Here is a 27,995-nt window from a genome sequence, read left to right on the forward strand (position 1 = left end):
TATCATATTTTACTAAAAAAATCTGTAGTAGAAGTTTTTCTTTGTAGATGGCAGAACCACAAATTTTTGATAGGAGTGATACTCAATATGTTATATTTCAAAAATATTTTAGATAGTACAGTAAATTATCATTACTATTACAAATGTTGACTTATTGTAATAATGACATAATATTACCTATTTGTCAAAAAAAAAACATTCATTTTAGAGCTCATTTATAATATTTATGTATTTATTCGTTGTTATTATTTTATTGATCAAACACACAAACCAGGAGATCAAAAGCAGTTAAAATATAATTACAATGGTGAGCCGTATGGATAGAAATATTGTCAAAGAAATTTTAAGGGAATGTTATCCCAGGAATTTAAATCCAAACGAAAACTTCGTCATGTATGTGGTCAGTATTTTCTTTTCTAAACATTTTCGGTTGCTTATGACTATCTTTTTGCTTGTTTAAACAGTGCTTCTCTAGTCCTGAATTTATTTCTAAATTGCATCTGCAAACTCAAGATTTTCGTAATTTTTTTTATTTTACTATGCAACATTTTAGGCATGTTTTTTAATTTTTTGCTTTTTTGGAATCGCGATAAATCTGGATCCCAACTAACCTGGCTGGGGGAATTAATTAGTGTATTACCGTTGATTGAATATCCGTATTGCTATCACTTTATGTTCTGGTCGTCTACTAGTTTTCTATAGTTTAAAAAGCTAAAACCAAAAAGGCTTATGTTTAAACGATAATCGAATATTATAGTGTCCCACTACAATACAGGAAATTAGTAGACATACAGATTTCAGAGCTGATAGGTTTATACGTTTATTTCAAAAGTTATGTAAATTAAACTTTGTTTAATGAATAACCTCCGAATTAACAACACATACTTTGACCACCCAATACAACATAAGATCACCTGGTCAGATATAAGAGGACGTAACTCTATGATTGACCACATTATAACAAACAGACAAATACATCCCAAGAATATAATAGATGTGCCTACTCTATCTTCCGCCAATGTAGGATCCGACCATGGCCTGGTACTAGGAAAAATAAATATAGCAATCACCACACAAGGCAAGCGAAATACAAAAGTAGAAGAAAAGTTAAACATAGAAAGCTTAGAAGAAGAAGGGACACAAAACTTGTATAGAAACAAACTAACAGAAAAGCTAAACAGCCATAACCTAGAGACTAAAAAGAATATAGAAGTAACCTGGAAAATTAATAAAAAATGTATCCTACAAGCAGCGGAAGAAGCTTTAAGTAAAAGAAAAGTTAACAGAAATAAACGGGAATACAAAACACAATGGTACGACGAAAGAGTGAAAGCACTAGCAAATGAAAAGAAACAAGCTTTTCTAACATACAAAGGAGTGAAGACACCGGAGGCACGAGAAGACTACGTGAGAATTAAAAATAGAGTAAACCAAGAAATAGATAACATCAAAAAAGAACACTGGGAGAAATTTACCAAATATGGTAGTCATATAGAGTGTCATATATGGCACTATATGCATTAAAACAAGATTTAACAAGTAATTAATAAAAAAAATGACGATTCAGTGTGAAAATTGTAAAAACAATTTCTATATTTCGTTACCCTAATATTACAAGGTTCTATGTAACATTTTTTACTAAATTAAGTTTTCAATATTACAAAGTTCTATGTGACTAGCACTACATCACAATTTGTATGGAAATTAGTTTGCTCACATACAACTCTGGTAATATTAAAAAAACCATGGGTGTATGTACAAAATTATGCTTTATATGAATAGCAAAGTTCTATGGTAAACATAGAACTTTGGAATTTAAAATTTGATTAAAATCTAAATATTACATGGTTCTATGTTGTAACATACAACCACAGTATAGACAACAACAACAAGTTGTTATCTATACTGTGATACAACCTTGTTATTGTATTTTTGTAAAAGTGAGGTTATGTTCCTGTATTTATAATACAAATCGCAAGCGTTTTCGAGAGTGTTATTTGTGTCTAGAATTAAAAAAAATGAGTAATTTAAGTGATGACTATGTCCAAGACTCTGATGATGATGAGGATTACGTATTACCAGTTCAAAAATCATCGAAGATGAAAGAATGCAGGTAAGATTTTTCTATATCTTATATTGTGAGGTTAGGTTTTTATTTTTTATTTCTTTTTTTACAAAAAGTTCTTTGTTTCAGACTTAAAATTCGTGGACGTGTTATTAATATTCCCGTGTCAAGAAGTAGCAGCGAAAGTGATGACGAAACTAACTCAGAAACGGATTCAAGCAGGTAGGCGTGATTTGCTAAACAAAAAAAATTAAACAACGTAACATTTTATTAATTTCTTTTTATAATTTAGCTTGTTGTTACTATTTAAAAACTAATTTGTTTTAGAAAAGCTCCTAGTTCGTCTTCCACCTCAATCATTCACACTCCAAAGAATAAAAAGGCCCCAATCATAGTTGTTAGCAATATTGATTAAAAATGCATCTAACTCTGGTTCTGGTGACTTGCAGTCTAACTTAAATAGGTAATATTTTTGACAATTATTTTGTTTAACTAAATCGCGAAAACATTTTTTTTTATTTTTATTTTAGAAATGTACCTAGCAGTTCTACAACTTTAGTTCCAGAATTCACCAAGAAAATCCCGTCTTCAGAAGATAACAAAATTAAGATTCTAGAACCAGACCATTCTGATTTCGATGATACAAATAATATTGGACATATTTCCGAAGAAATTTTACTAGAAGAAGCAACTCATAATATAATAAAAGATAAAAAGATATTTACTAGAAAACGACAGAAAAACACTTCTGAATGGACATGTAACAAAAGAAAATCTTTATTTGATCAAGGTCTAGAGTATATTTCTTCTCGAAAAAAGGTAGTACCTGCTAGAAAGATTAGGAATAAAAAAGATTGTGTACAAAAGTGCAGAATGAAGTGCTCGCGTCAAATTAGCGACGAACAAAGGAAGAAAATTTTTAAAAACTATTATTTACTCTCAGTCATCGAAAAGAAAAACTATATTTTGCATACCACAGAAGCTGAGACTCCTTGGAGACGAAGAAAAGGCAAAAATCCAGAAAATTCGAGAAAAAGCAAAAGTTTTAGGTTTTATTTTGAGATAAATAATCAAAAGATCCAAGTTTGCAAGGCTTTTTACACTGGGACTTTATGCATAAGCCAGAAACCAATTTATACGGGGCACAACAATAAAACTTCCACCAAAACCTTACCTGAAAGTAAACAAGGCAAACATCAAAAACGGGTAACATCACTCGAAGATAGTAACTTGGTCAAGGAGCACATTAACATGATTCCAAGAGTGGAATCCCATTACTGTCGCAAAAAAACTAATAAAGAGTATGTAGAAAGCGGATTAAGTATCAAAAAATTGTATGAGCTTTATTTGGATTTTGCTGGAGAATGCAAAAAAAATCCAGTTTCTTTTGCTGTCTACAGAAAAATATTTTGCAACTATTTTAATATAGCTTTTCACAAACCAAGAAAAGATAGATGTGATACCTGCGAAGAAATAAAATTAAGAAAAATGGAGAAGAGGGAAGACGAAGAATCACAACGAAGATATACTGATCATTTGAAAGAGAAAGAGTATATGAGAGAAGAAAAACAAAGAGATAAAGAAAGCGGAATACCTTTATTATGTTTTGATCTGGAAAATGTTTTGACATGTCCAAAAGCAGACATAAAAAATTTCTTTTATAAGAGCAAATTAAATGTGTACAATATGACCGGTCACCTTTCGGTTGGGAAAAAGGTGTATTGTGCCGTGTGGACAGAAGCTTTACATGGAAGAAAGGGAAATGACATTGCAAGCGCAGTTTATAAAATAGTAGGAAAAGTGTTTGAGGACCATCCAGAGTTTACAAAAATCATTTTGTGGAGCGATAGCTGCGTTCCACAGAATCGAAACAGTCTTATGAGTTATGCTCTCAGTTACCTAATTCAAAAACATCAGAATGTGCAAAATATTTCCATGAAATTTTCTGTTCCAGGACATGCTTGTATTCAAGAGGTCGATGCAATCCACAGTGTAATTGAAAGAACGTTGAATAAAGTAGAATATTATTCTCCTATATCACTTCTGCGCTACCTTTTAAAAGTAAACCGACAAAATCCATATACAATAATTCAAATGAAACAAGAACATTTTATAGATTTTCAGTCTTTTTCCAGCCAACTGAACTACAACGCTGTACCATTTTCAAAAGTAGTAGCATTAGAATTTTCTTAATCTTTTTTTGAACTGAAGTATAAAGATACTTTTGATCCAACCAAAGAGCTAAAAACTGTAAATTTACATCAAAGAAAATTGCGAAAAGGTCATGTTAAAACCGAAACAGAACCACTCATTCCGCTTCAATTAAAAAAATGTGATAAGGCTGTTGTACTTCCCCCAAATAAGATAGATGCCCTAAAATCTATGTTCAAGTATATCCCTGAAGTTGATAAGGAATACTACGAGTGTATTTTCCTCCAAAAATAAGATTTAATTTGTTTTTTTTGTAGTTAACAAAGTTCTATGTTAATTTTTTAAATAAGTAAAATTTTCTTGCTATATCAAGGTTCTATGTTTTTTTTTTCAAATACCTTTTCGTCTAATACAAAAACCAATTTTTTGTTAATTTTTTCTTTAAATCACCTTTAATACATATGTACATTTTTAATTTAAATTCAAATTTAAAATATATAAAACAATTTGATTTTTATGAAAGCTCATTTTTTTAAATCGATTTTTCTCAAATTAGCAATATTGTTACATACAACCTTGTAATATTAGGGTAACGATTTGTTTAAGCAAAGAAAAACATTACATTTCTCGCATTTTATGAAGCATTTTGAACCACAGGGATATTTGCATCTCTGCCTTTCACTACACCATAATGGAAGATGACCATATCCATCTCTTCGTCCATCTTGCATTGGAATATCGGTTGCTGGACCACTTCTTTTCTTGTTTTGTACATTTTCCATAGCTCCACACTGACGACCACCTTTGGTAGTAAAACCAGCTTTATTAACTTTGCATAAACACTCTGCTACTGCCATTTTGAAATCTGCCAGAGCTAAATTATTTTGCTCATGATCACTTCTTCTCCAAAGAATCCACGCATTGACAGTCATCAAATCAATAATATGGAAAAATATACGCATGTACCATTTTTTGGATCTGAGTTTGATCCTATAATATCCAAACATTAAAACCAGGAGATCTACCCACCCATATACTTGTTGTAGATCATTACAACTTTTGGACATGGAACCATTATATGTGTCTTATCATTTTTCGAAAACCGTTTCACTTCAACTGTTTGCATACTCCAAACATATGTTGATAAAATGTTTACTAATTTGTTGTCATACCATGTAACAACTGTAACTGTTTATTCTAACTGTTTCTAGTGGTAACATACCCTGTTTCTATCTATATATATATATATATATATATATATATATATATATATATATATATATATATATATATATATATATATATATATATAAGGATTTTTACAGCTGTCGCCGCCTTCCTTCTTTCAGCCAACGTCTCCAGTCCTTTCTGTTCTGCCATTCTCCATCTCTAAGGTCTCGTCTTTCCATGGCCTCGTCCACTTCATCCCTCCATGATCTTCGGGGTCTACCTCTTTTCCTCCTTCCTATTGGACTCCAATCCGAAATTCTTCTCACATGTCAATACCAAATTAAACGTTTTTCTTCGATGTAGCTGAGTATGTCTTGTTCTACTGCCATTCTTTGTTTTATCTCCTTATTTCTGATGCGATCCAGTTTTGTCACTCTGCAGCTTCTACCCATGAACTCCATTTCAGTTACTGTGATTTCGCCACCTGCTATACCCTGTTTCGTTAGATAAATTTGCAATGGGATTGCACCAATTATCAAAGAATATTTTGTGATTTATAAGTCTTGGTACTGTTTGTGTTAGCCGAGGAACCACATTTGAACTTACCCTTAAACAGGAAAACCATCGGGTACAACATTAGTTTGGCTTCCTACAAAAAATTCATAATCATGTGGCATATATGGCACAAGCATATTTTTGCTCAAAAAATACCAAAATATAAAGAAATACGTGAAAATACTTACAGAAATTCTTCTTTGAAGGTCTATCCTTGATGTTGCTATTTTTTTTGTACAAAAATATTCAGTAGAAACTTCGATAATTGAATATCAAATTGCACAATTCTTGTGAACAGCTGCCATTTGCAAATTTTCATAAAAGTTCACTTTGCTGCATTAAGATGGCGCTTTATTACCGGTTATACGAAATATGTGCTCTATATGGACATGCCATGCATAAATACTTTAAATAAAATAAGATTCGATCTCTAACGGTTAGGTAGTAAACTAAGTATTGTGCCATATATGACCCACTATGTGGTAAGAGGTTAAGTTCTACTTGTTGACACTAGAGTCACAAAACGGTCTTCTTATTTTAAGAAACAGCATGTTTAGGAATTTAAAAAAGGATTGTTGCTTAGATAAAGCCATTTCTCTTTATCAGATTTTGATACCTAATAGAAAGATCCACTTTTGTACTTTTTCTTTTTATAGGTGAAACTTTTGCTCTTAGATCCAAACTGGGATATAACCGAAAATGTTTTAACCAGCAGATCGAACGTTCAAAAACTGGTATATCATATCATCAATCAGCTAGAATCAAAAGATTCGGTAGAAATGATGACACTGAAGATGCAATTTTATTTTATGTGGAGCACTGATAACATAGATCAAGTACTGTCGAGCCACAGATCTTCGCTATTCAGAAGGTAAGATTCTTTGATATACCTATCTGAAATATATACATTGGCGTCGACGATTTTAATGTGTTCTTTAGATTGACACCAATAAGAGATCAGATATGTATAACGATACCACCAAGTGCAGAAACAGAGATGGATGTACTGAAGAGGTTGATCGTAGTGTATGTTGTGTTTCTTAGTGGTTTGGGAAATCCAATGAAAGAAGAGGTATGTATATTTTTTTAGAAAAATATTAACAATGTAAATATAAGGACATGTTGGTCACATAACCAAGTGGGTCAGGCGACCAAATCGTATTTTACTTCACTGGGAAATGATTTACTGGTCGACTGTTTAGCTCCTGGCCCTGGTCAGAAAATCAAAACGACTAACGTAGTACTTGACAATTCTAAATTAATCTGCTACTTAGACTAGAATAAGCTGGTGTCGGATTGACCTATAGATAAGCAGTACGGCAAGACATGAGGGCTTGCGGCTTGATGTTACTCCTCCATAGATCCTTACTGGATGGGCGTGTAAGCCTAATGCGGCCTAGGACCGCACATCTTCCTCTTTTGGGCTGCCATCTCTTTTGAGGTTAGCGATTATCACAGCAAATTTATCTGTCATAAATTTGATATATTAAGAGCATAGCAAGAAATCCCCAGCAGATGGAGTTTACAGAGAAGTTTGAAGATACTAGGTCAGATGAAACAGAACTAAGGCAGGTAATAAGGAGTCAATACGCAAACAATACAGCTCTTGATGAGACTAATGCTCTATACACTTCTTATTTTAGTTTAAATCAAACAAATCATGAAAATCTAATCAGTTTGGATGGAATCAAAGGTCTTTGGCTGTCACTCTGTCAATCCATAGTCTTACAAGTTTCCTCCAAGACGAAACTTTTCCACAGCAACGAAGCTATGAAGAAGAAGAGGAAGAAGAATTTATCCCAGAGTTTCTTTTAAGTCATTGTTTCCTATATTTCAAATCTTTTTTAGACTTCTTAATTCCATAAATATGTTTTCAATAAAATTATCAATATTTCTTAGTTATCATCTGGTAATATTTATCGTAACGTCCAATACGAATTACTTTTTTTTGTAGGTATTCTTGGAAGGACTGTGTGCTTTAAAAAGTATAATGAACGATGAGGAAATCAAAGAGTTTTGCGAGTATCCACAAGAACAAAAAGAGTCGCAACTAGAAGAATTGAGTAGAGTAGTGAGTGGAATAAGATTGTTTAACAGATACTGCGACAAAGGAGGTGCTGGTATTCCGAATTGTAAGAGTTTTTATCAAATCAATGTATTTAATTATAACGTATGCTGTATTACCATCTGTACAACCTGATATAGCGTTCTAGAATTCTGTAATAGAATGGGTAATGCAGTAAAACAATTGGCTGCTGTACGATCGGTGGATAACAAAAGGCTTCCAAAGACAAATGTTCGTTGTTGTAATAATCCCCTATTGATTTCGTCTTCTTCTAAAATCATCTCAAGTAGCAGGTGGAACAGGGTTGAAGACAATGGGTTGAAGACAATTGTCTTTCGTTGATTTCATATATATATATATATATATATATATATATATATATATATATATATATATATATATATATATATATATATTTAGGGATTCTACAGTATTCACTGCCTTCCCTCGCTCAACCGTTTCCATCTCTCTCTGTTGTTCCATTCTCCATCGTTTAGTCCTCTCTTACTCATGGCGTCGTCTACTTCGTTCCTCCAGGATTTTCGGGGTCGTCCTCTTTTCCTCCTTCCTATGGGGCTCCATTCGGTTATTTTCTTTATCCATCTGCTGTCGCTAGTTCTTCTTACATGTCCATACCACTTTAGTCTTTTTTGTTCTATATATGTTAGTATGTCTGTTTCTATTGATGTTCTTTGCTTTATTTCGTCATTACTTCTCCTATCCATTCTTGTTACTCTGCAGCATCTTCGCAGGCATTCCATCTCTGTTGCTACTATCTTACTGCTGGTTTTCTTGTTTATGATCCAATTTTCAGCCCCATATGTCATAATACTTCGCACTAATGTTTTATAAATCTGCGTTTTTGTCTTCATATTTAGGTGTCTATCCCACCATACTGAGTTAAGTTGTCGGATTGCTGTTCTTGTTTGTCCTAATCTTTGTGTAATTTCTTCCTCTGTTGTTGCCTTTTTCGTGATTATAAACCCCGGGTATTTGAATTTATCCTTTCCTTTGATTGTTACGTTGTCATCAATCTGTAGATCTTCTATGTCTTCTTCACTTGTAGATAGGTACTCTGTTTTCACGAGGTTAATATCTAGGCCAGCCTTGGTATATTCTTCTTGTAGTTTCTTCATCATGTAGCTGAGGTCGTCTTGTGCAATCACTACTTGATCGTCTGCAAAACTTAATGTATATAGGTATTCGTTCCGTACCGGTACTCCCATGCCTTCGCATTTTCTTTTCCATGTAGTCAAGGCTTTCTCTAAGTATATTTTGAATAGGGTTGGAGATGTGGAACAACCCTGCAGGAGCCCTTTTGTTGTGGTGAAGTCTCCTATGATTCTTGTTCCCATTTTAATGGACACTTTATTTTCTTTATACAGAGCTTTTGTAGATTCTATGAGTTCCGTCTGTATTTCTAATTTGTACATTGCCTCCCATAGTTCTGACCTTGGTACAGAGTCATACGCCTTTCTCAGGTCCACAAATGCCAAGTGTATATCTCTATTTTTTGCTTTTTTCTTTTCCAACAGTTGTTCCAGTGTGTATATGTGGTCTATGCATGATCTTCCTGCCGTGAAGCCTGCCTGATCCTCTCCGATTTTGCCTTTTATCGCTTGCTCTATCTTTTCTCGCAGTATCTTCCCATATAATCTTCCTATTGATGATATTACGCTTATTCCTCTGTAGTTTTCGCATCGTTTTCTATCTCCTTTCTTAAATATAGATGTCATATATGCCGCCGTCCATTCCTTTGGGAGCTGTTCTCCATTTATGGATTTCTGAAATATCCATTGTATCATCCGGTGTAATTTTTTTGATCCGTATTTTATAAGCTCAGGTGAGATGCCTCCAGGTCCCGGTGCTTTCTTATTTTTGATTGCTTTTATGGCCGTTCTCATTTCCCTATCTGTTATTTCTATTTCTTGTTGTGGGAATCTGCTTCGTCTTCGCCTGTTTTCTTTTCCAATGAATTGTGGTCTTTGTTCTGTTAATAGTTCCTTGTAGTAGTCCTTCCATTCTTTGTCCTGTATATTTCCCAATTTAATTTTTTCTTTTGAGTTTTGTTTCAATCCTCTTAGTACTTTCCATGACTCCGAAGTTCTTGTACCTCCTATATATGTTTCAATATTTAAGCAGATTCTTTCCCATTCTTTATTCTTTTGCTGTGTTATTTGTTTTTTCACTTCTCTATCTTTTTCTCTATATTCTTTATAAACTTCATCGTTGTTTGTAGTCAGCCATTTTCTGTATAGTTGCTTTTTTTCTTGAATTATTCTTTTTGTTGGTTCATTTATTTCATAATAGTGCTGTTTATTTGTTATATGTTCTTTTTCCCCAAGGGCTTCGAATGCTGCTTGCTTTATACTCGCCTTTATATGCTCGTATATTTCTTCGATGTTGCCGTATCTGAATTCTATTAATTTTTGGTCTAGACGTTGTTGGTATAGTTCTCTTATTGATTGTTCTTGGAGTAGTTCTATATTGTATTGTTTTTCTCTTATAGTGTTCAACGGTTCTTCTGTGGAGGGGGTCTTGTTATGTTTCCAATTAATGCTCATTTTTGCTGTCAGTAGTCTATGGTCCGTTCCACATTCTGCTCCTCTTTTGACTCGCACATCTTTGATCTTTATTGTGGTATCTTGTTTGATTATTATGTAGTCTATTATCGATTTCAGCTTTCGTGTTTCTTGCGTCCATGTATATTTATGAATATTTTTATGTCTGAAAAATCCGTTGGTGATTTTTAGGTTGTTTAGTTCGCATAATTCAATCAGGCGTTCTCCGTTATCGTTTTTTTCATCCTCTCCAAATCTCCTCACTACTTTATCGTTTTCTTTTCTTCCAGTTCTGCCGTTAAGGTCTCCTGTTATAATTATCTCCACGTTCTTTTTAATTAGCTCTATTTGATTTTGGATTTGGATTTTGTTGATTTCAAACGTTATTAAAAGATTTGCAATTATTTACATCAATGTTTCTCATATTATCTTTTTAACGTAATAATAATAATTTTAATCACTAGAATTAATCACTGCTACTGGTTAAAGACAAAATCTGCAAAGAAATTGACTAAGGCTAAAAAAGACTCATCAAAGTCAGAGGAAAACGACCAAGACGAATTATGTAATAATTCCAATATTTTTTTTCCTCTAAGTTTATGATTATTGTACCATTTTCATTTCTTAACATGTTTGATTTTTCTTTGGCACATTAAGAGCTCTTTCTTGATTCGGTGTGTGGTGAAGCATGGACGACCGTTCTTAGTTGGTGGAGGAAATGGGTCTTCCAATGATTAGTAAATTAAGTTTCATGTTAACTTTTTTGAACGCTTAATTGAAGTCTGTGAACGGGACTATGCTGTATTTATAGCCTGTTTTTTACTTTATTGTTTTCTTTATACACAACTCGTAGTTCATCTAGAATTTCGTCAAAACATTCCTTTCTTCGGTTTAAGCTATTTTCCTCTGCCACCAATACTTTTCCTTCTTTTTATATGGCACTGAATTCTTCTTCTTCATCCTTCTTGTAGGTAGACTTTAAAGCCTGTTTCTTCTTCATTATTAGCCTCCTAAATTGTTTAAATTATCGCACCATCTTTTTCTTGGCCTGCCAATACTGCTTCCTCCATTTGGTGACTTATCTTGTGCTATTCGTACTATTCTATCCTCTGCCATTCTGCTAATGTGTTCGTTCCACTCCTGTTTCCGTTTTGTCACCCATCCATTTATGTCTTCTATATTGCATGCTCTTATATTTTTGCTTCTCTCTCTATCCAATAGACTTTTCCCTGATAATCGTCGAAGTATTTTCATCCCCATTGTTTCTAGTAGTCGTCTCGTTTTAAATGTGTCAGGTCTTGTCTTCGTCGTGTAGGTTAATATAGGTCTAATTGCTGCTCTATAGATTTTTGTTTTTGTGTCTTGTCTTAGGTGTTTGTTCTTCTAGATTGTGTCATTAAGAGATCCCGCCGCTTTACTTGCTTTTAAGCTTTGTTGTCGTACTTCTGCTTCAACATCTCCGTAACTAGGTATATCTATTCTTAGATATCTAAACCTTGCTTCCTGCTTTATTACTTTCCCATCAATTTCGATTTTACATCGTAGTGGGTATTTAGATATTGTCATACATTTGGTTTTATATATATAATTTCGGTTTACAACGTTCTTCGACGTCTTCCGATTTCCAATCTCCATCTCATTCTATCGTTCCATAGATCGTCCTCCAGTTCTCTTTCTCTGATTTCTTTATCAACTCCTTCTCTCCAACTTCTTCTAGGCCTTCCTGGTCTTCGCCTACCTCTTGGTTGCCATTCAAGAATTTGTCTCGGTATTCTATTCGTAGTTCGTGTCCGTACCATCTGAGTTGTGTCGTTTTGATGTCATCAACAATATTATGTGTAACCCCCATGATTTCTCGGACTCTCTTGTTTGTTATTCTGTCGCGTCTGGAGATTCCCGGCGAGCGGCGCCAGAAGTCCATTTCTGTTGCTCTAAGCATTTTCTCTGATCTGTCTTTTAGGGGCCACACTTCGCATCCATATGTTGTGATACTTTTTATTATGGTGTTGTATATTCTTCTTTTATTGTCTTTAGAGATGTTTTTATCCCACAGTACGCTGTTTAGTAAGGCTATGCCTTTCCTTCCCTGTGTATTTCGTTCCTTAATGGCTGCATCTAATTTTCCGTCTTGAGTGATCTTTACTCCTAGGTATTTGTAGTTATCACATAGTTTGATCTCTTGATTTTCCTCTACGAGAAGGTTATGTTGATCTCCTCCGATACTCATGTACTCAGTTTTTTCCATATTTACTTCCAAACCCCACTCTGTAAACTCTTCTAATAGTTTTCGCATCATGTAACTAAGGTCTTCAGAGTCCTGTGCGATGATGACCTGGTCATCCGCAAAGCACAGAGTGTACAAAGTTAAGTCTATTAGTGGTATGCCCATATTCGTACATTTTTTCTTCCATTTGTTGAGTGCTGCTTCGAGGTATATTTTGAATAATGTTGGGGATATACAGCATCCTTGTCTTAGTCCTTTAGTCACTTTGAATCCCGGTGTTATCAGATTTTCCTGTTTTAATTCTTGTTGTTTGTTGGTAGTACAACGTTTTTACTGCTTCAATCAATTCTATATTTATATTTGTTTTCCCCAGTGCCTCCCATAATTTATCAAGCGGGATACTATCATATGCTTTCCTAAGGTCTACGAACGTCAGATGGACTTCTTGGCCACGAGCAACTTTCTTTTCAATTATCTGAGTAATAGAGAAGACATGGTCTATTGTAGATCGACCTGCACGAAAACCAGCCTGTTCTTCGGCTTCCATATCTTGGTATTCTTCTTCTATTCGATTTTTTATTATTTTCCCATATATTCTGCTAATACTACTAGTAACTGCAATTCCTCTATAGTTTTCAGGTTTCGATTTATCTCCCTTTTTATGGATGGTGCTCATATGCGATTCTTTCCATTCCTCAGGTATTTCATGTTTATTTATGCATTCCTGGAAAAGTTGTCGTAGTCGTTGAATTAGTATTTTGGGTCCATGTTTAATGAGTTCCGGAGCTACATTTCCGGGGCCAGGTGATTTGCCATTCTTTAGATGTCTGCATACGGTTTCGACTTCTCTCTCATTTATTCTGATTGGTGACCCTATCAGCCTGACGCCTTGTAAACCATAGTTCTCTATCTGTTTGAAGGGCTCTCTTGTCTCTGTTAGTAAATCTTTAAAGTATTCTTCCCAAGTTTGCGGTGATATGGACTGGATAATATCTCTTTTTCTGTTGTTTCTTAAATTTTTTAACAGTTTCCAGCTTTCTGAACTTTGGCTTCCACCAATGTATGTATTTATCATGGTGCACTTTTTTTCCCAGGATTCATTTTTCTTTTGGCATATTTTTCTTCTGACCATCGCTTGCATTCTTTTGTATTCGATTCTATCTTCCACATTTCTTGTGTTCAGATATTTTTGATACAATTTTCTTTTCTGTGTTATTTCCTGCGAAATATCTTGATCCCACCAATATGGTTTTTGTTGTCCGATCTTTTCATATCGCCCTAGTGCTTCTAGGGCAGCGGCGTGTATACATTCTTTGATGGTTTTGTATAACTGATTAACATTCCTGGTATTATCTTCCGTTTCAATTAGTTTTTGTTCCAGTCTACGTTTATATAGTTTTCTAACACTTTCTTGGTGTAAACTATTCACATTTGGTTTTTCTTGCTGATATTATCATATTGTATTTCTTGGCTGTTGTATTGAAGATGTGTGTTAATCTTTGGAGCTCGTCTTCTGTCTCGGCGATTAAGGCGGCGTCGTCTGCATAACATAATATTTGGATTTCTTTGGTCCCCATTCTGTAACCATGACCTTTACATACTGTTTGTATTATTTCGTCCATTATTATATTAAAGAGAAGTGGGCTTAACTAGTCACCCTGTCTGACTCCGCTTTGTACTGGTATACCTACACTGCGTTAGTTTTCCATTTATCTTTTCCTGTATTCGATTATGGAAGTAGATGGTTTTAATGGTTTGTATAATCTTGATTGGTATGTTTCTTTTATACAGTAGGTGTAAGACGTCTTCGATTTGGACGCGATCGAAAGCCTTTGTCAGGTCTATACTATAAAGATCTTTCTTCAGGTCTGCACTGAATTTATTTGATATACTTTAAGGGAAATAACTAGGAACTTCTGGCTAAGAGAGTCATGGGTTCCGAAACGGTGTTGCCACATATCAATAAATTTACTTATTCTCGGTAATTTGGTAATTAAGATTTTACTGTGAGTTAAGCGTCAAAATACTCAAGGTAGATTATTGCATACATAAACTCCTGGACAAAATTAACACACCATTCATATTTTTCTCAATAATCTTTATTTATTGATAATTTACTGTACGACAAGTTGCCTATGGACCTTGTTTGACAGTGACAATTGTTTTGTAAGCTAATAATAGTCTTACTTTAACAATAATTTGTATTAAACTTCGTTTTAGCCTAAAAGTGAGTTAAACTTTTCATAAAAAGTGCCGATTAAAGCAAAGTGCTTGTGAGACAGAAGCTTTTTATTGTGATATTTTTCATCACATTCATGTTTGGAAGTTCATTTGCATAAAAATCAAATAAAAAAATTAACCGCCAAAGAAATTTTTCAATGGAGGAGGCAATGCGAGCATCGACTCTCCTAGATAAAGGATATTCAATGCGATACGTTGCAGGTTTGTTAGGAAGACATAATTCCAGCATCAGTCGCAAGGTGAGGCGATATAATGAAACAGGGTCGTACTATCGAAGACCAGCGCAAGGGCGAAAACGTTGCACTAATCAAATTGATGATCGTTTTTGAGACAACGTGCTCTCAGAGATAGGAGAGTCACCAGCAATTTGCTAAAAAATGAACTAGCAGATGTTCGAAATGTCACGATATCGTCTCGAATAGTTAGAAGACGTTTACATGAAGCAGAATTAAGCAACAGGAAACCGACCAAAAAACCCTTGCTTACCAGAGAACACAGGGTTCAGAGATTGAATTTTGCAAGATTGCATCAAAATTGGAACATCGATGATTGGAAACGAGTTCTTTTCTTTGATGAGACTAGAGTAGGCCTAAAACCTCCAGATGGTTGTGAGTGTGTCTGGCGAAGGCGAGGAGAAAGGTTTGCCAGCTGCAATATCTCTCTTAAAGTACCTTTTGGTGGTGGCTCTAAAATTTTTTGGGGGGGGAATTTGTTTTGAAGCTCATACGGAGTTGGTCCCCATACGTACGAGGTCTATGAATGCTCATTATTACTTAGACAACATTATTGTCGAACATGTAATGCCTTTTGCTCCGTTTCTTGGACCTAATTTTTTATTCATGCAAGACAACGCTCGTCCTCATGTGGCTCGACAGGTTATTGGCTACCTAAATGATGTTGATATTTCAGTATTAGAGTGGCTACCTAACAGTCCAGACATGAATCTTATAGAGCATCTATGGAACTATCTCAAAAAAAAGATTCGAAGTCGTAGACCCCCTATTGCCAATCACAACCAACTCATTGAGGCCGTTATTGAAGAATGGGAAAATATTCCGCAAGCTTTTGTTGAACATTTGATATCAAGCATGCCTCGACGCATAAATGCAGTCATAAAAAGTAAAGGAGGGCCTACACAGTATTAGTGTTGACCCAGATGCATTTTATTGTGTTACTTTACTGATTTTTTTCTTTTTGCAATTTGGAATTATGCTAGCTTGTTTACGCATTTTCGGCAAAAACAAATTTTTAAAGAAACAATAAGGCAAATTAAGGTCATGATAAAGTCATGTTGGACTTATTTGTAGGTGTTTATTATTATTTCAATGTAACTTCGTTTTATTTTTTGTTCATATTGTAAATATTTAGATTAATTAAAGTGGTGCGTTAATTTTGTCCAGGAGTTTATTTAGTTATTGTACGAGATGGGGCGCAGTGAAAATAATTATGAAAAATTGGGTCGCAAATGGTAAAATGTTGAGAAACGCTGACATTTTCATACGCTTGTTTTATATCTATACGTGAACTATACAAACAACTTATTTGTTTATTCAGTTCAAAAAATAAGATATAGTGAATTACGTTTGATTTGTTTTAGTGACAGATATGTTTAAAGAAGCTGTGAAGGTGGTCAAGGAAGAAATGTCAATCGCTCTTATAAAAATACTAAGTAAAGTCAACACTCTAACAAACGTGTTCGAAAAATATTATGCTTTAAGAAAAAGTACCAAAATGTATTTTCTTGAAAATGTTTTTCCTTCTCATGTTGACCCTGAATATGTAGAACAATGTAAAGACATGCTTATTCATTTCCGCCAATACGAATTGTTCATCAGGTAATAATGCTCTGTTTAGCTTACATACTTTGTGTTTGGGAAAGTAATTAATATTTATTTACATATTTTTCATTTAATATTCCTATTATTGTATTATAATATAATCTTATTTAATTATACACTCAGATGCAAAAAAACAACAGAGAAAATTTTGGTAAAATTCAAAGTATTTCAATTTTTTGTATTTTTAGCAATATTTCGATGATTTTTTTAGCACACTGTGTATAAATTTATAAATTTTAATTTGGTAAAGTCAGTTTTTTTGATAAAATTTTATATTTGACTTAATGTACGGGGTTAATGAAAACGTGGTATTATTATCCTAACTTTGAAACATCCTGTGGAATAATTCCGTTTGCGAATATTCGTATAACCTTATTTTTCGGTTGCAACCATGTCTCCTAAGCATTGCGTTTTTTGTTTCATGTCAAAGTATGCTTTGGTTCATTTTTTAGAGCCAAATGAATTTGCCACAAACAATTTAGAACTTTTGTAATTATGATTATTTTGGAGTTATTTTGCAATAAGACGAGGTGGCTTTGGTGACTGTTATCATTGTGTCATATTGACACTTACATTTTGTTTACCTATGATTGATCATGGTTCTTAGTGTCGAAGATTGTGCGAAGGCCGTTGCTTTGGTTGAAGATGGGCGAAATTATGAATATGTGGCTAGAGTACTACACACTCATCGCTCTACCATCCAAATGGTAGTGGGACGTTTTATACGGGAACAAACAAGCGTAAAGCGGGAAGTGTGAGGAAGCGCAAAACTACAGCTTTAGATGATCGTTTTATACGAGTCAACGCATTGCGGAATCGTCATTTAATAGCGGTGCCAACAAGAAATCAGCTTCAAGAGGTTCGAGGCAATAATGTAAGTGTATTTACAGTTAGTCGAAGATTATATGAATTTGGTTTGCAAAGTTGTAGACTAGCAACTGGACTCAAATTACTTCCATGTCACAGAGTGGCTAGACTACAATTTTTCAGGGAACATTTAGATTGGAATTTAGGACAATGAAGTAATGTTCTTTTTACGGATGAGTCAAGATACTGTAAAAAACTTATACAGAAGTAAAACACTTCACATTTGTATTTAGGTATAAATCATATAATTAAAACTTTTTTTAAAAAGTGTCGTCAAAATTTATACAGGAGCATAACGTGACGTTTTCGATCGAGATCAGATCATCCTCAGTGGCTTCTTTTGTAATTGAAGCTAACATATAATGTGCAGATATCTCATTCTTCAAAAGTTTTATCTGCAGTGAAATCCTATTTAGGTATTATTATTAACAACATTATATGCTTAATACCTAAATACAAATGTAAAGTGTTTTACTTCTGTATAAGTTTTTTAAACGATGGTATACAGCCAACTACTGGGATTTTCCCATTCACTCATCCGATGGAAGAGAACGAGTATGGCGTCGAACTGGAATGAGATTTGCGGAATGCGGAGTGCGCTTTCTGTCCCCGCGTTTTCGATGATGGTATGGGGAGGAATATCCCGAGAGGCACACACTGAATTGGTATTTATTGAGGGTTCGTTGACTGTACACCGGTATATTGAGGAAATTTTAGCGAATCACGTAGTACCCTTTCTTCAATATATCGGCGATGATTTTCTATTAATACAAGATAATGCACGATCCCACCCTGCAATGTGTGTCACGCAATATTTAGAGGAAGTTGGTATTAATAAAATGAACTGGCCAGCTTGTTCGCCAGATCTGAACCCAATCGAGCATCTTTGGGACATGCTTGGTAGAAATATTAGAGGTCGCGAAGTCGCACCAGCCTCAATTAACGAACTTCGCTTGGCTCTAGAGGAGGAATGGCAAAACATCCAGCAAGATGATATTCGCAACCTTATAGACAGCATGAGCCGACGTGTACGGGCAGTTATAGAGGTTAGGGAAGGCAATACAAAGTACTAATTTATTTTTTATTAGTTTTTCTTTGTTATTTTCGTACTTAGGTTAAGCTACATTAAAGTTGTTTTTTTATGTTTTGTTATTGTTATCATTGTTTATTAAAACTAAGATAATGTCGCTGCTTTTAATCATTATTTAATTACAGTGCTTCTGGGATATCGATATAACATTCCTTCGATATCAGTCACCAAAGCCTCCATCGTCGTGTTACAAATTAATACAAAAGATAATGGTAATAATAGGAAAAGTCGTAAATTGTGGGTGGCAAAGTCATTTCGCTCCTAAAAATGAACAAATCCATATTTTTCTATAAAACAAAAACATAGTACTTAGAAGACATGGTTGCAACCGAAAAAGAAGGTTTTACGGAAATCCGCTAACGGAATTATTCCACAGGATGTTTCAAAGTAAGGATAAAAACCACCTTTCGGTTAACCCCGTATAATAACTCAAATACAAAATTTTATTAAAAAACTCACTATACCAAATTAAACTTTATAAATTTTTACACAGTGTGCTAAAAAATCATCAAAATAGGGCTAAAAATAAAAAACTGAAATACTTTCAATTTGACCAAAATTTTCTCCGTTGCGTTTTTTTTGCATCTAAGCGTATAATCTAATTATTTATTTACTTCTACTACTACTACTAAGATTGCAGTAGGTATATTATTTTTCTTCTATTCAGTAAATTCTCATTGGCAATCTGACTAACACATGGTAATCTGTTTTTAAGTTCAAAGAAATTCTCTTGCCTTCAAATTGTTTGTTAACTGCCCCAAAAGCATAGAAAAATCTTTAGAATATCAAATTTCTGTGCAATTGTATACCCAATTTGGTATCAAGGCTGGGCGACGATGTTACAACGCTTCAACACATTTAAATAATTATTTCACTTTGTATTTTCAGAAAAGTTATGCAATGCATTGACAGCTTAAACGAAAAAGTATCTGAAATCGAAGAAGAACTACAAGTATTGCTGGAACATATTTTTAAAGTAGTCAGTTCGAGATTGTCTGTACCGGTTGTGGTAATTTTTGTAAGTAATCTGAATAGACAAATATTTTTTAATAAATAAAAACACTCTGGACACAACACAATGTACTGGATAAACGATATAAAATGGCCACTATTTGCTTTAACTTTAAAATAGTATTTTAAAAGGTAAGTTGATGGTACACCACGCTTATCTCGAATTTTTGCTTATTGCAGGTAATAATATTAGAGGGAGCTGCTGAATTTTGTCTAGCTTATACAGTTGATACATCATCATCATCATGCAACCTCTTCTGTCCTCTGCTGAACATAGGTTTCTCCCATTTTTCGCCACTCTTCACGGTTTTGTGCGTCTTGTTGCCATTTCTTGGATATTCGTTTAATGTCGTCCATCTGGCGTGTTGGTGGTCGTCCTCTGCTGCGTTTGTCTTCTCTTGGGAGCCAGTCAATTAGTTTTCTGGTCCATCTTGAGTTTTTACTCTCGCTATGTGACCTGCCCAATGTCATTTCAGCTTGGCTATATGTTCGACGAAATCAGTGATATCTGTTCTTTTCCTTAGGTCTTGGTTCCTTATTTTGTCTTTTTTTTTGTCACGCTGCGAATCGATCTTTCCATGCGCCTTTATGCCACTCGCATTTTTAGTGCTGTTGTTTGTGTGAGAGTGAGAGTTTCCGCTCCGTATGTCATAATAGGAAGAACGCATTGGTCAAATGTGTTCCGTTTCATAGCTATCGGGATGTTGCTCTTAAAGATGTCTCTTAGTGAACCATACGCCGTCTAAGCAAACGTTATTCATCGTTGAAATTCACATGTCTGATTATCCTTGCTTATTCTGATTTCATGAACGTACTTACTTATTCTGATTTCATGATATGTATGTACTTTTCTGTAAATTCTACCACTTGATTTTGGATGGTTAGGTGTTCACTGGGAACCAAATTTGTCATAAATTTGCTCTTACTGATGTTCATTTTTAGACCTATTGTTGAAGATACGTTTTCTAATTCTTGTAACATTTGTTGTGCTTCACGCAGATCTTCGGTAGTAAGTACTATATCGTCGGCAAAACGCAGATAAATGAGGATTACCCCGCCTATTTTATTCCTCTATTTTCCCTACCATTTTAAGGGCGTATTCGAGGACCGTTTTAAATAATTAAGGTGACTGTCTCACACCTCGCTTTATATGAATTTCTCTGATGGTATCATGTAGTTTTAAACGCATTGGGGCGTTTTGGTACAATGTTTGTACTAACTTTGTAAGCCGGTAGTCTATTCTACTTTTGTTTAGAGCAGTTATAATGCTGTCTAATTCCACGGTATCGAAGACTTTGTGAAAGTCTATGAAGATAACTACCAGTGATCTGTTATATTCGGGTAAACATTTTATAGATGTGGTTCAATAAGCTGATTGGTCTATAGTTTTCTAGGTGCGCCTTGTCTCCTTTCTCGTGTAGTAAAATTGTTACTGCATTGTTCCATGTTTCCGGTATGCAACAATCTGTTAGACAAAGGTTAAAACAAAATTTTTATTTGGTCGAGAAGGGCACGTCCGCCCATCTTTATAGCTTCTATTACGACTCCATCTTTTCCTGGTGTTTTGTTGTTTTATATCTTTTTCATTGCGTCTTGCATTTCGCTTAGTGTAATCTCTGGCATGAGCTCTGAACCCTGGTTGATAATTTTGCGTGATGCGGCGGCTTCTAAGTTCGTTTGGTCTTCTCTTTGACTTGTGTATAGTTCTTGATAGAAATCTTCAAGTATGTGCAGTAGTTCTTCTCTATTTGATATGGGGACTCCTTCTTTGTTCTTTAGTTTGTATATTTCACATTTTTCATTGTTTAGCCGATTTCTCAGAACTTTCAGACTTATATTCTTTTCTATAGTTCGGTTGACCTTTTCATTCTTAAATTTTCTTAAATTTTTCCTTATAGCTTTTGATACTTCTTTATTTATTTTTCGTAGTTTTTCTTCGTCAATGCTTTCGTTTCCTTTGATTTCTCTTCTAGTTTCCATTAGTTGCTTTGTTTCAATGGTTATTTTTTCGTCTTGGCGTCTTTGAGGGCAGCATTTTACTTGAGCCTCTCGAATAGCTTCTACGATATTTTCGTTTAGGGTATTTACATTATTTATGCATTTATTTTGTTGTAGGATTTTATTGATATTGTCTTGGTATTCATTTAAATTCGTTGGGTCGTTCCATATCGGGTTGGCTTTCTTCCTAATCATTTTGGATCTTTCTGTTATTAAGTCTAATTTTAGTTTGGCTCTTACCATTCTATGATCGTTGCCTATGGTAAAGCTATTAAGAACTTTGACATCATTGAATATATGTTTTTTGTCACCGATTATATAGTCATCTCGTTTCTGATTTTGCCATCTCGGCTTTTCCACGTCAATCTTCTGTCGTCTTTTTTAGAGATAAAACTATTCATCTGGTATAGATTTTTTTGTAATAGAAGTTCTAAGTAGTAGTGTTTGTCCACGCTCGTGGAAGAACTTTAGGTATTTTTTTATTTATTAATTAAATTTTAATTTTAAATCAATTAAGTAATTTCGTTTTATTTTCAGCCGCTCTTCAACCAATTGTCCAATCTTTGGACCAATCTGCAACACCAGGTAATACTATTATCCAGATACAGCACTATTGTTTCGAATTTAGAAAACTATTCAAAGTCAATGGAATTCAATCAAACCTTTTTCGACGACTTATTACGAACAAAAATTAATGACGAAAACCGTCTAAGGGAACGTACGAGTGTTTGTCTTATTCCAACTTCAACTATTGCGATTTTCTTAGGGGAAGAAGACAATGGATCCGATGAAAATATTATAGATCTCGACAGTATAGAGTATGAGGTAAATATACCTTAAATTTAAATAAATATCGAGGGAAGTATCACACAGTTAACCAACAACTTATTCAATTGTTGTTGACACGTTGTTGAAATTCAAATTTTTCAAAATTTGTCCTGCAAAAGACGACGAAATACAGAATTTCTGGGCTTGGATGAGTGTTTACTTAAATGGTTTGCAGTGTCAGAGCCAAAATATCAGTCTTAGTGGACCACTGTTACAAGAAAAAGCAGACAATAAAATAAACAACAACAATAAAATTAACTTGACGGTGGTCTCTGATCAATAATCAAAGAACCGGAGATAGAAGCTCTCACTAGATCAATATTCCGGATCGAACTTAGTTTTCTGTTGGTTGTTTACGACATTTTATACTTTTGGCGGGTATTCTATATCCAGCGCGAGTCGATGGTAGTGGTAGATTGTCGATAGGAGTGTGGGAATACAGAAGGTTATTATCATAACTTTATGATTTTCCGCCTCTTTGCAGTTTTCATCGCTTCCCACACGCACCTGTGGCTATCGCGGCTCCCTGTATCGCTGCAGCATCCATAGATCCGTAGATCGTCGGTGATTCATGACAGAAACTTCGGGAAGCAAGACATGTTCTAGCTTGGCTTACATAAAGTGATACCTTCGTCTTTTTTACCTCATTAAAACTTTTTAAAATAATCGTTGTTCTTTTGTAGTATTTGGGATTTTGCTGTTGGAAATTAGTAGAAACTGGTGGTATTCTTTTTCCGGGCATTCCGCAAATAGGTGTTTCCTATTACAACAATAAATACTACGCGTTGTCTTCTGCAGAAGCCTTCACATGCTTTTCCAAAAAACCTGATGAGTAAGTAACACAATTTTAATATATAATTTTAACAAGTAAAGTAATTTTATCGCGTTTTCTAGATATGTCAACCACGTTCTCAATTTGGCGAGACGAAAACCTCAACTGATCCATTTTCTTGGACTCCATGAAAGTTTATCGGCTATGTCTGACGTAAAGAGGTATGTTACTAGTTTATAGAGCAATGCAGGTCTCGTGGGTCTAGAACTAGGGTAGTATCTTTTTTTAACTAATTACATACTGCAATAGTGTATTATAATCCAAGTTTATAAGCAATGGTATACAATTTTTTTCTTTCTAATCTTAAGGCGATGCGGACGTGGGAGTAGATGTCATGTCCTGTGACTCCGATCGATCACTGATCCCTCTTTTGTTGATCGAAGCCTTTATTTATAATCCGTGCTTTCCCATGACTTGTTCTTTTATTCCTGTTTTCACTTTGCTCTTCATTTAACAATCATTTAAAGAAGGGATTCACAACCGGCGGTACGCTAGAAGATTTAAGTGGTACGCTTCATGTTACCTCATCTCGGCAACCGGACGACAACTATTCCGTCTGCTTCTCTTGCCAGTTTAAATCCAGCACTGTGACTGTGAGCGTTTACATTAACAAGAACGAAAATTCGGTCTGCCTCATGACAGGTTTCCATTCTTCTTGGTTTTTGCCTCGCTGCCCCGTCATCGGATTCACAATTTCTTTAGGTCATACTGCACACCGGCTATCGATCCAAGTTTTCCATCAGCTGGTTCTTTCCTCGCCCACTCTCTGTGCGTGGCTAGCACATCTTATCCTCTCTTTCTTTAGTTCAGTATCAAAGTCTGGTTTTCCAAATAGCAGCTGCAGTTCCTGGTTTCTTCTTAACCTCCAAATTAATTCGTCTTTAATTGGTCCATAAATTTTCCTGAGTATTGTTCTCCCCCAAATTCTACTGAACGTTTTTTCACTTTGCTGAAAAAAGTCGATGTCTTGCATGTCGATACATTACTACTGGATGGCTCGCGCTTGGCTATAAGATTTTCTTTGTGTTTCTACTGACAACTCTGTTCTTAAAGAACTGCAGGATACTGATGTACCATTTTTTTATATAATTAAAATATTAATTATTTTTATTCCTTTTACCCCCGTGATGATACGCTTATGTTCGGTTTACCGTCTTTTATGATAGATTTGTAAATATTCCGAAGGTTCGTATAGTAATTTTTCTGTAAAGACCCAATCTCGAGATTTCATATTCCATCACGTTTGTATGTAGAAGTATACCGTTATGTTCAATGTTAATTAGAACCTTATCTTCTTAGAAATAGATACAGCTGGCCTATCATTTTTGGGGGGAAGATACCCTCACCTTTTCTTGGGTAGCTTGGTAAAATTTTAGAGGAACCAAGTTACTTCTCGGTGGGCACTCGTAGAGAAAACTACTTCTCGGTGGGCACTCGTAGAGAAAACTACTTATCGGTGGGCATCCGTCGAGTTAAGACGCTTAGTTCACAATATCGTATCTGCTACCTTACCGTCTCTGTGCATTTTCTTTATAAGTGTGTATACACTTGCTTATTAGAGTTTTTTTTTATCTTACACTATATTAGTTTAAGTATAGTTGTAAAGCACCTTCAAGGGTAAATAAATTCAGTGTTTAATACCAGTACAGTATTAACTTCAGTGAATTAAAGCAGCAGCCTTCAGGAATAATTACTGTAAGTGACATAATTTTAATATCTCCACCTATCTGGGCAAGTAACATGGTATAGCATCATATCATCTCCCATTATCTGGACGTATCGAACGATCATACATGTCTTCAAATGTAATTGAGAGTAGCTACTGAATTTTGCAGTCAATTAAAGAACATTCTATATTTTTTTTGTTACTAACCAAATAATCGACTTAACCAAGTGCGGTTTGGTTAAATTTTTATGTTTTCACGTCAGTAAACTTTTTTGTATTTTTGTAAATTTAAATTTTATTAATTTTTGTTATCTTTTGTGTTTGTTATAATTTTTTATTCATCTTTTTGCCGTAATATCTCGAGATACGCCAAAACTTTATTTGTGCATGCTTGTGTGATACTTATATCTTTGTAAAGATATTTTCGAATTATATTTCTGCCTATTTTTATATGTATACCACCATTTTATAGTTGTTTGTGTATTTTTATTACTTGTGTTGCATTCAGCAGCGTCGTAATTTTGTTGTTGTTTAATATATTGTTATTGTTTTACGTATGTATTTTATTTGTCGACTCCTAACAAAGTTCCCTGATATATTTGCTTTTTACGTTTAAATATAACTATACCTTTGACCAGTAGAAAGATCAGGCTTATTAAGTTTCGTAGGTAAGTAAGTGTAATACCTTATATATTTATTTTTTGTTTATGTAGAGTGTTGACCAAATTTATTGAATAATTAACTGTGATATCTTTTCTTGGGTTTGGTCTCAGAACCTAAACATCTTTCCTTATCTCTTTTCTTTTCTAAGGTTTCTTAATTTTCTCCTTAAACCCCAAAAAATTAAGTGGCGCCCTGTTCCCTATCTTATCTTATCTTTGGTAATTTTACCCATTTATCTTTTTGTTTATTTCTGTATCTTTTCCAATATCTCTTATCGTATCTTTACTTATTTCGTCCGTTGGACCCATTCCTGGTTCCAAAAGCTAGTTTCGAACCCACGACTCGCTCTCCACCAACCATCTGGCTGCCGTCCGCAGTGTCTCCATTGGTGACCTTTCTAGCACTATCAAAAAAAGGTTTCCGAGGTTACACTGAAATAGCTTCTATTAGCCGCTGTCATTCGGGTTTTAATCTTCGTTACAGAATTGTTTTTGGTCGCTAGTTCTTGTAGGTATTTAAAACTTGTAGCTGTGTCCATTTACGAACCAGTGAATTTTAATAGTGCCTGTTGTACAAAATAAATCCATAATAATATTTGGTATTGAAATAAAACCGAAATTATAATACTTACAGTTCCCAAACCACCATACTATGATCAATTTCTTATAGGCTAGTGGAAGAAAAACACTTCTTTAAAAAAACGGAAAATAAAGGGATTCAATCCGATGACAGTTACACCATTCCCGCCAATAAAACCAGGCACTACAAGTGGAACGTATGGGATCTTAAACGGGAGGTACTTCTTATGGTAAGAATAATCATTTTTTACGTTTTTTAGCAGGTTCAAGGATTAAGTGAAGTACGCGTAGTTAAACTAATTTTATTTAAATCACTTATTACCAAACAAAACAAAAAATAACTAACGAACTAATATAAACAAAATAACGAAATACCAAATATTATTAATATATATATTAATAATAATTTATCGTATCTCTCTTGAATTTGTTTAAGAACTTCTGATCTTGTCGTACTGTTGATATATTGGACTGGTACAGATTTTTAGTAAGTGTCACCAGGTACATTGGTGTGCCCATTTCTATTAAAATGGACCACAAATTTATCCAGCTTAGACAAATCAAATGCCTTTTTGTAGTCAACGAAGCATATAATCATAGGTACTTGAAATTCTTCACGTCTGGTAGTAGTTCCTTTTTTGTGTAGCAGGTTACAAATTGAGGTACACCAATCAGATGAATTGAAGTGAAATCATTTTCCTGAATTCCAAACAGCGACACAAATAGAATATATGATATGTAATCCTTTGTTACCTAGTTCCTGTGGTATTTCATTCATCTGGTATTGAATCAATGCCTGGGGATTTATTTCTCTCTAGCGATTTAATTACATCAATTTTACTTCAGCGAGTAAGACAGTAGGTTCTCTAGGGTAGTCAGAGAGCCACTGATTTTCTGTTGGTACCTTGTTATTTTTATATAGCTCGCCACAGTAGGTTCGGCATGTTTCCAATATTTAGTCAGTATGGATCTTTAGACTACCTTCCTATTAGTCAGCCTGAGTTGTTCTAATGTTTTGTTTATTGAAATGAGAACAGTGTTGCTCTGATAACTGTTCCTTGCGGATTTCCATTTACTTGATGTTTTGTGCTCGATGTAATACCATTTACTCTATTAGCATTTACTACCAGTTAATTCATTTTTAGTGCAACCTTACAAAATGCAAGACAACCTCTACGCAGACTGTAAAATCGCACAGCACTAACTCCATAAGAACTACAACGGTTATATCGAGAGAACAAGACACTCAAACCCATGTCGATAAATTTACTAATGTTCCAGCTCCATCAAACTTTGTATTCGGTTTAAGAGGAAGAAAAGACGATAAACAGTTCGTGATTGATCTAACTAGATCAATAACAAAGTAGTAAAGAAAAACCGGTTTAGGAAGAAATATTTAAGGGGTTATTTTTAGGCAAAATATTAGGTAATTTGGGTGGTATTTTTTTTTATCATTTTGTAATTATAAAATTTAAACAATAAAAATAATATGAAGCTATATTTGTTACATTCATTAATAAATGCCACGAGAAAGTAGGGGAACGACGGGTAATTACGAACACGAAAATAATTGTTTATTTGAAATATAAAAA

The 27,995-nt window shown here is 34.3% G+C and overlaps 1 protein-coding gene and 1 long non-coding RNA gene across 2 annotated transcripts; both read left to right on the top strand.

Annotated features, from left to right (window-relative positions):
* Positions 1-166: 166 nt before the first annotated feature.
* On the top strand, positions 167-27,895 carry LOC140449539 (cilia- and flagella-associated protein 206-like). The gene is made up of 11 exons (XM_072542744.1): positions 167-400; positions 6,598-6,812; positions 6,881-7,013; positions 7,896-8,073; positions 16,630-16,867; positions 19,716-19,845; positions 22,374-22,661; positions 23,348-23,496; positions 23,559-23,657; positions 26,495-26,633; positions 27,549-27,895. Exons 1-11 carry the CDS (start codon positions 305-307, stop codon positions 27,768-27,770), a joined length of 1,887 nt encoding a protein of 628 aa, XP_072398845.1. The 5' UTR covers positions 167-304; the 3' UTR covers positions 27,771-27,895.
* On the top strand, positions 1,898-2,854 carry LOC140450187 (uncharacterized). The gene is made up of 2 exons (XR_011951981.1): positions 1,898-2,287; positions 2,393-2,854. It is a non-coding gene; the product is annotated as an uncharacterized lncRNA (long non-coding RNA).
* Positions 27,896-27,995: the final 100 nt, after the last annotated feature.

Source organism: Diabrotica undecimpunctata, chromosome 9 (assembly GCF_040954645.1).
Source record: "Diabrotica undecimpunctata isolate CICGRU chromosome 9, icDiaUnde3, whole genome shotgun sequence".
In the NCBI taxonomy this organism is placed as follows: Eukaryota; Metazoa; Arthropoda; class Insecta; order Coleoptera; family Chrysomelidae; genus Diabrotica; species Diabrotica undecimpunctata.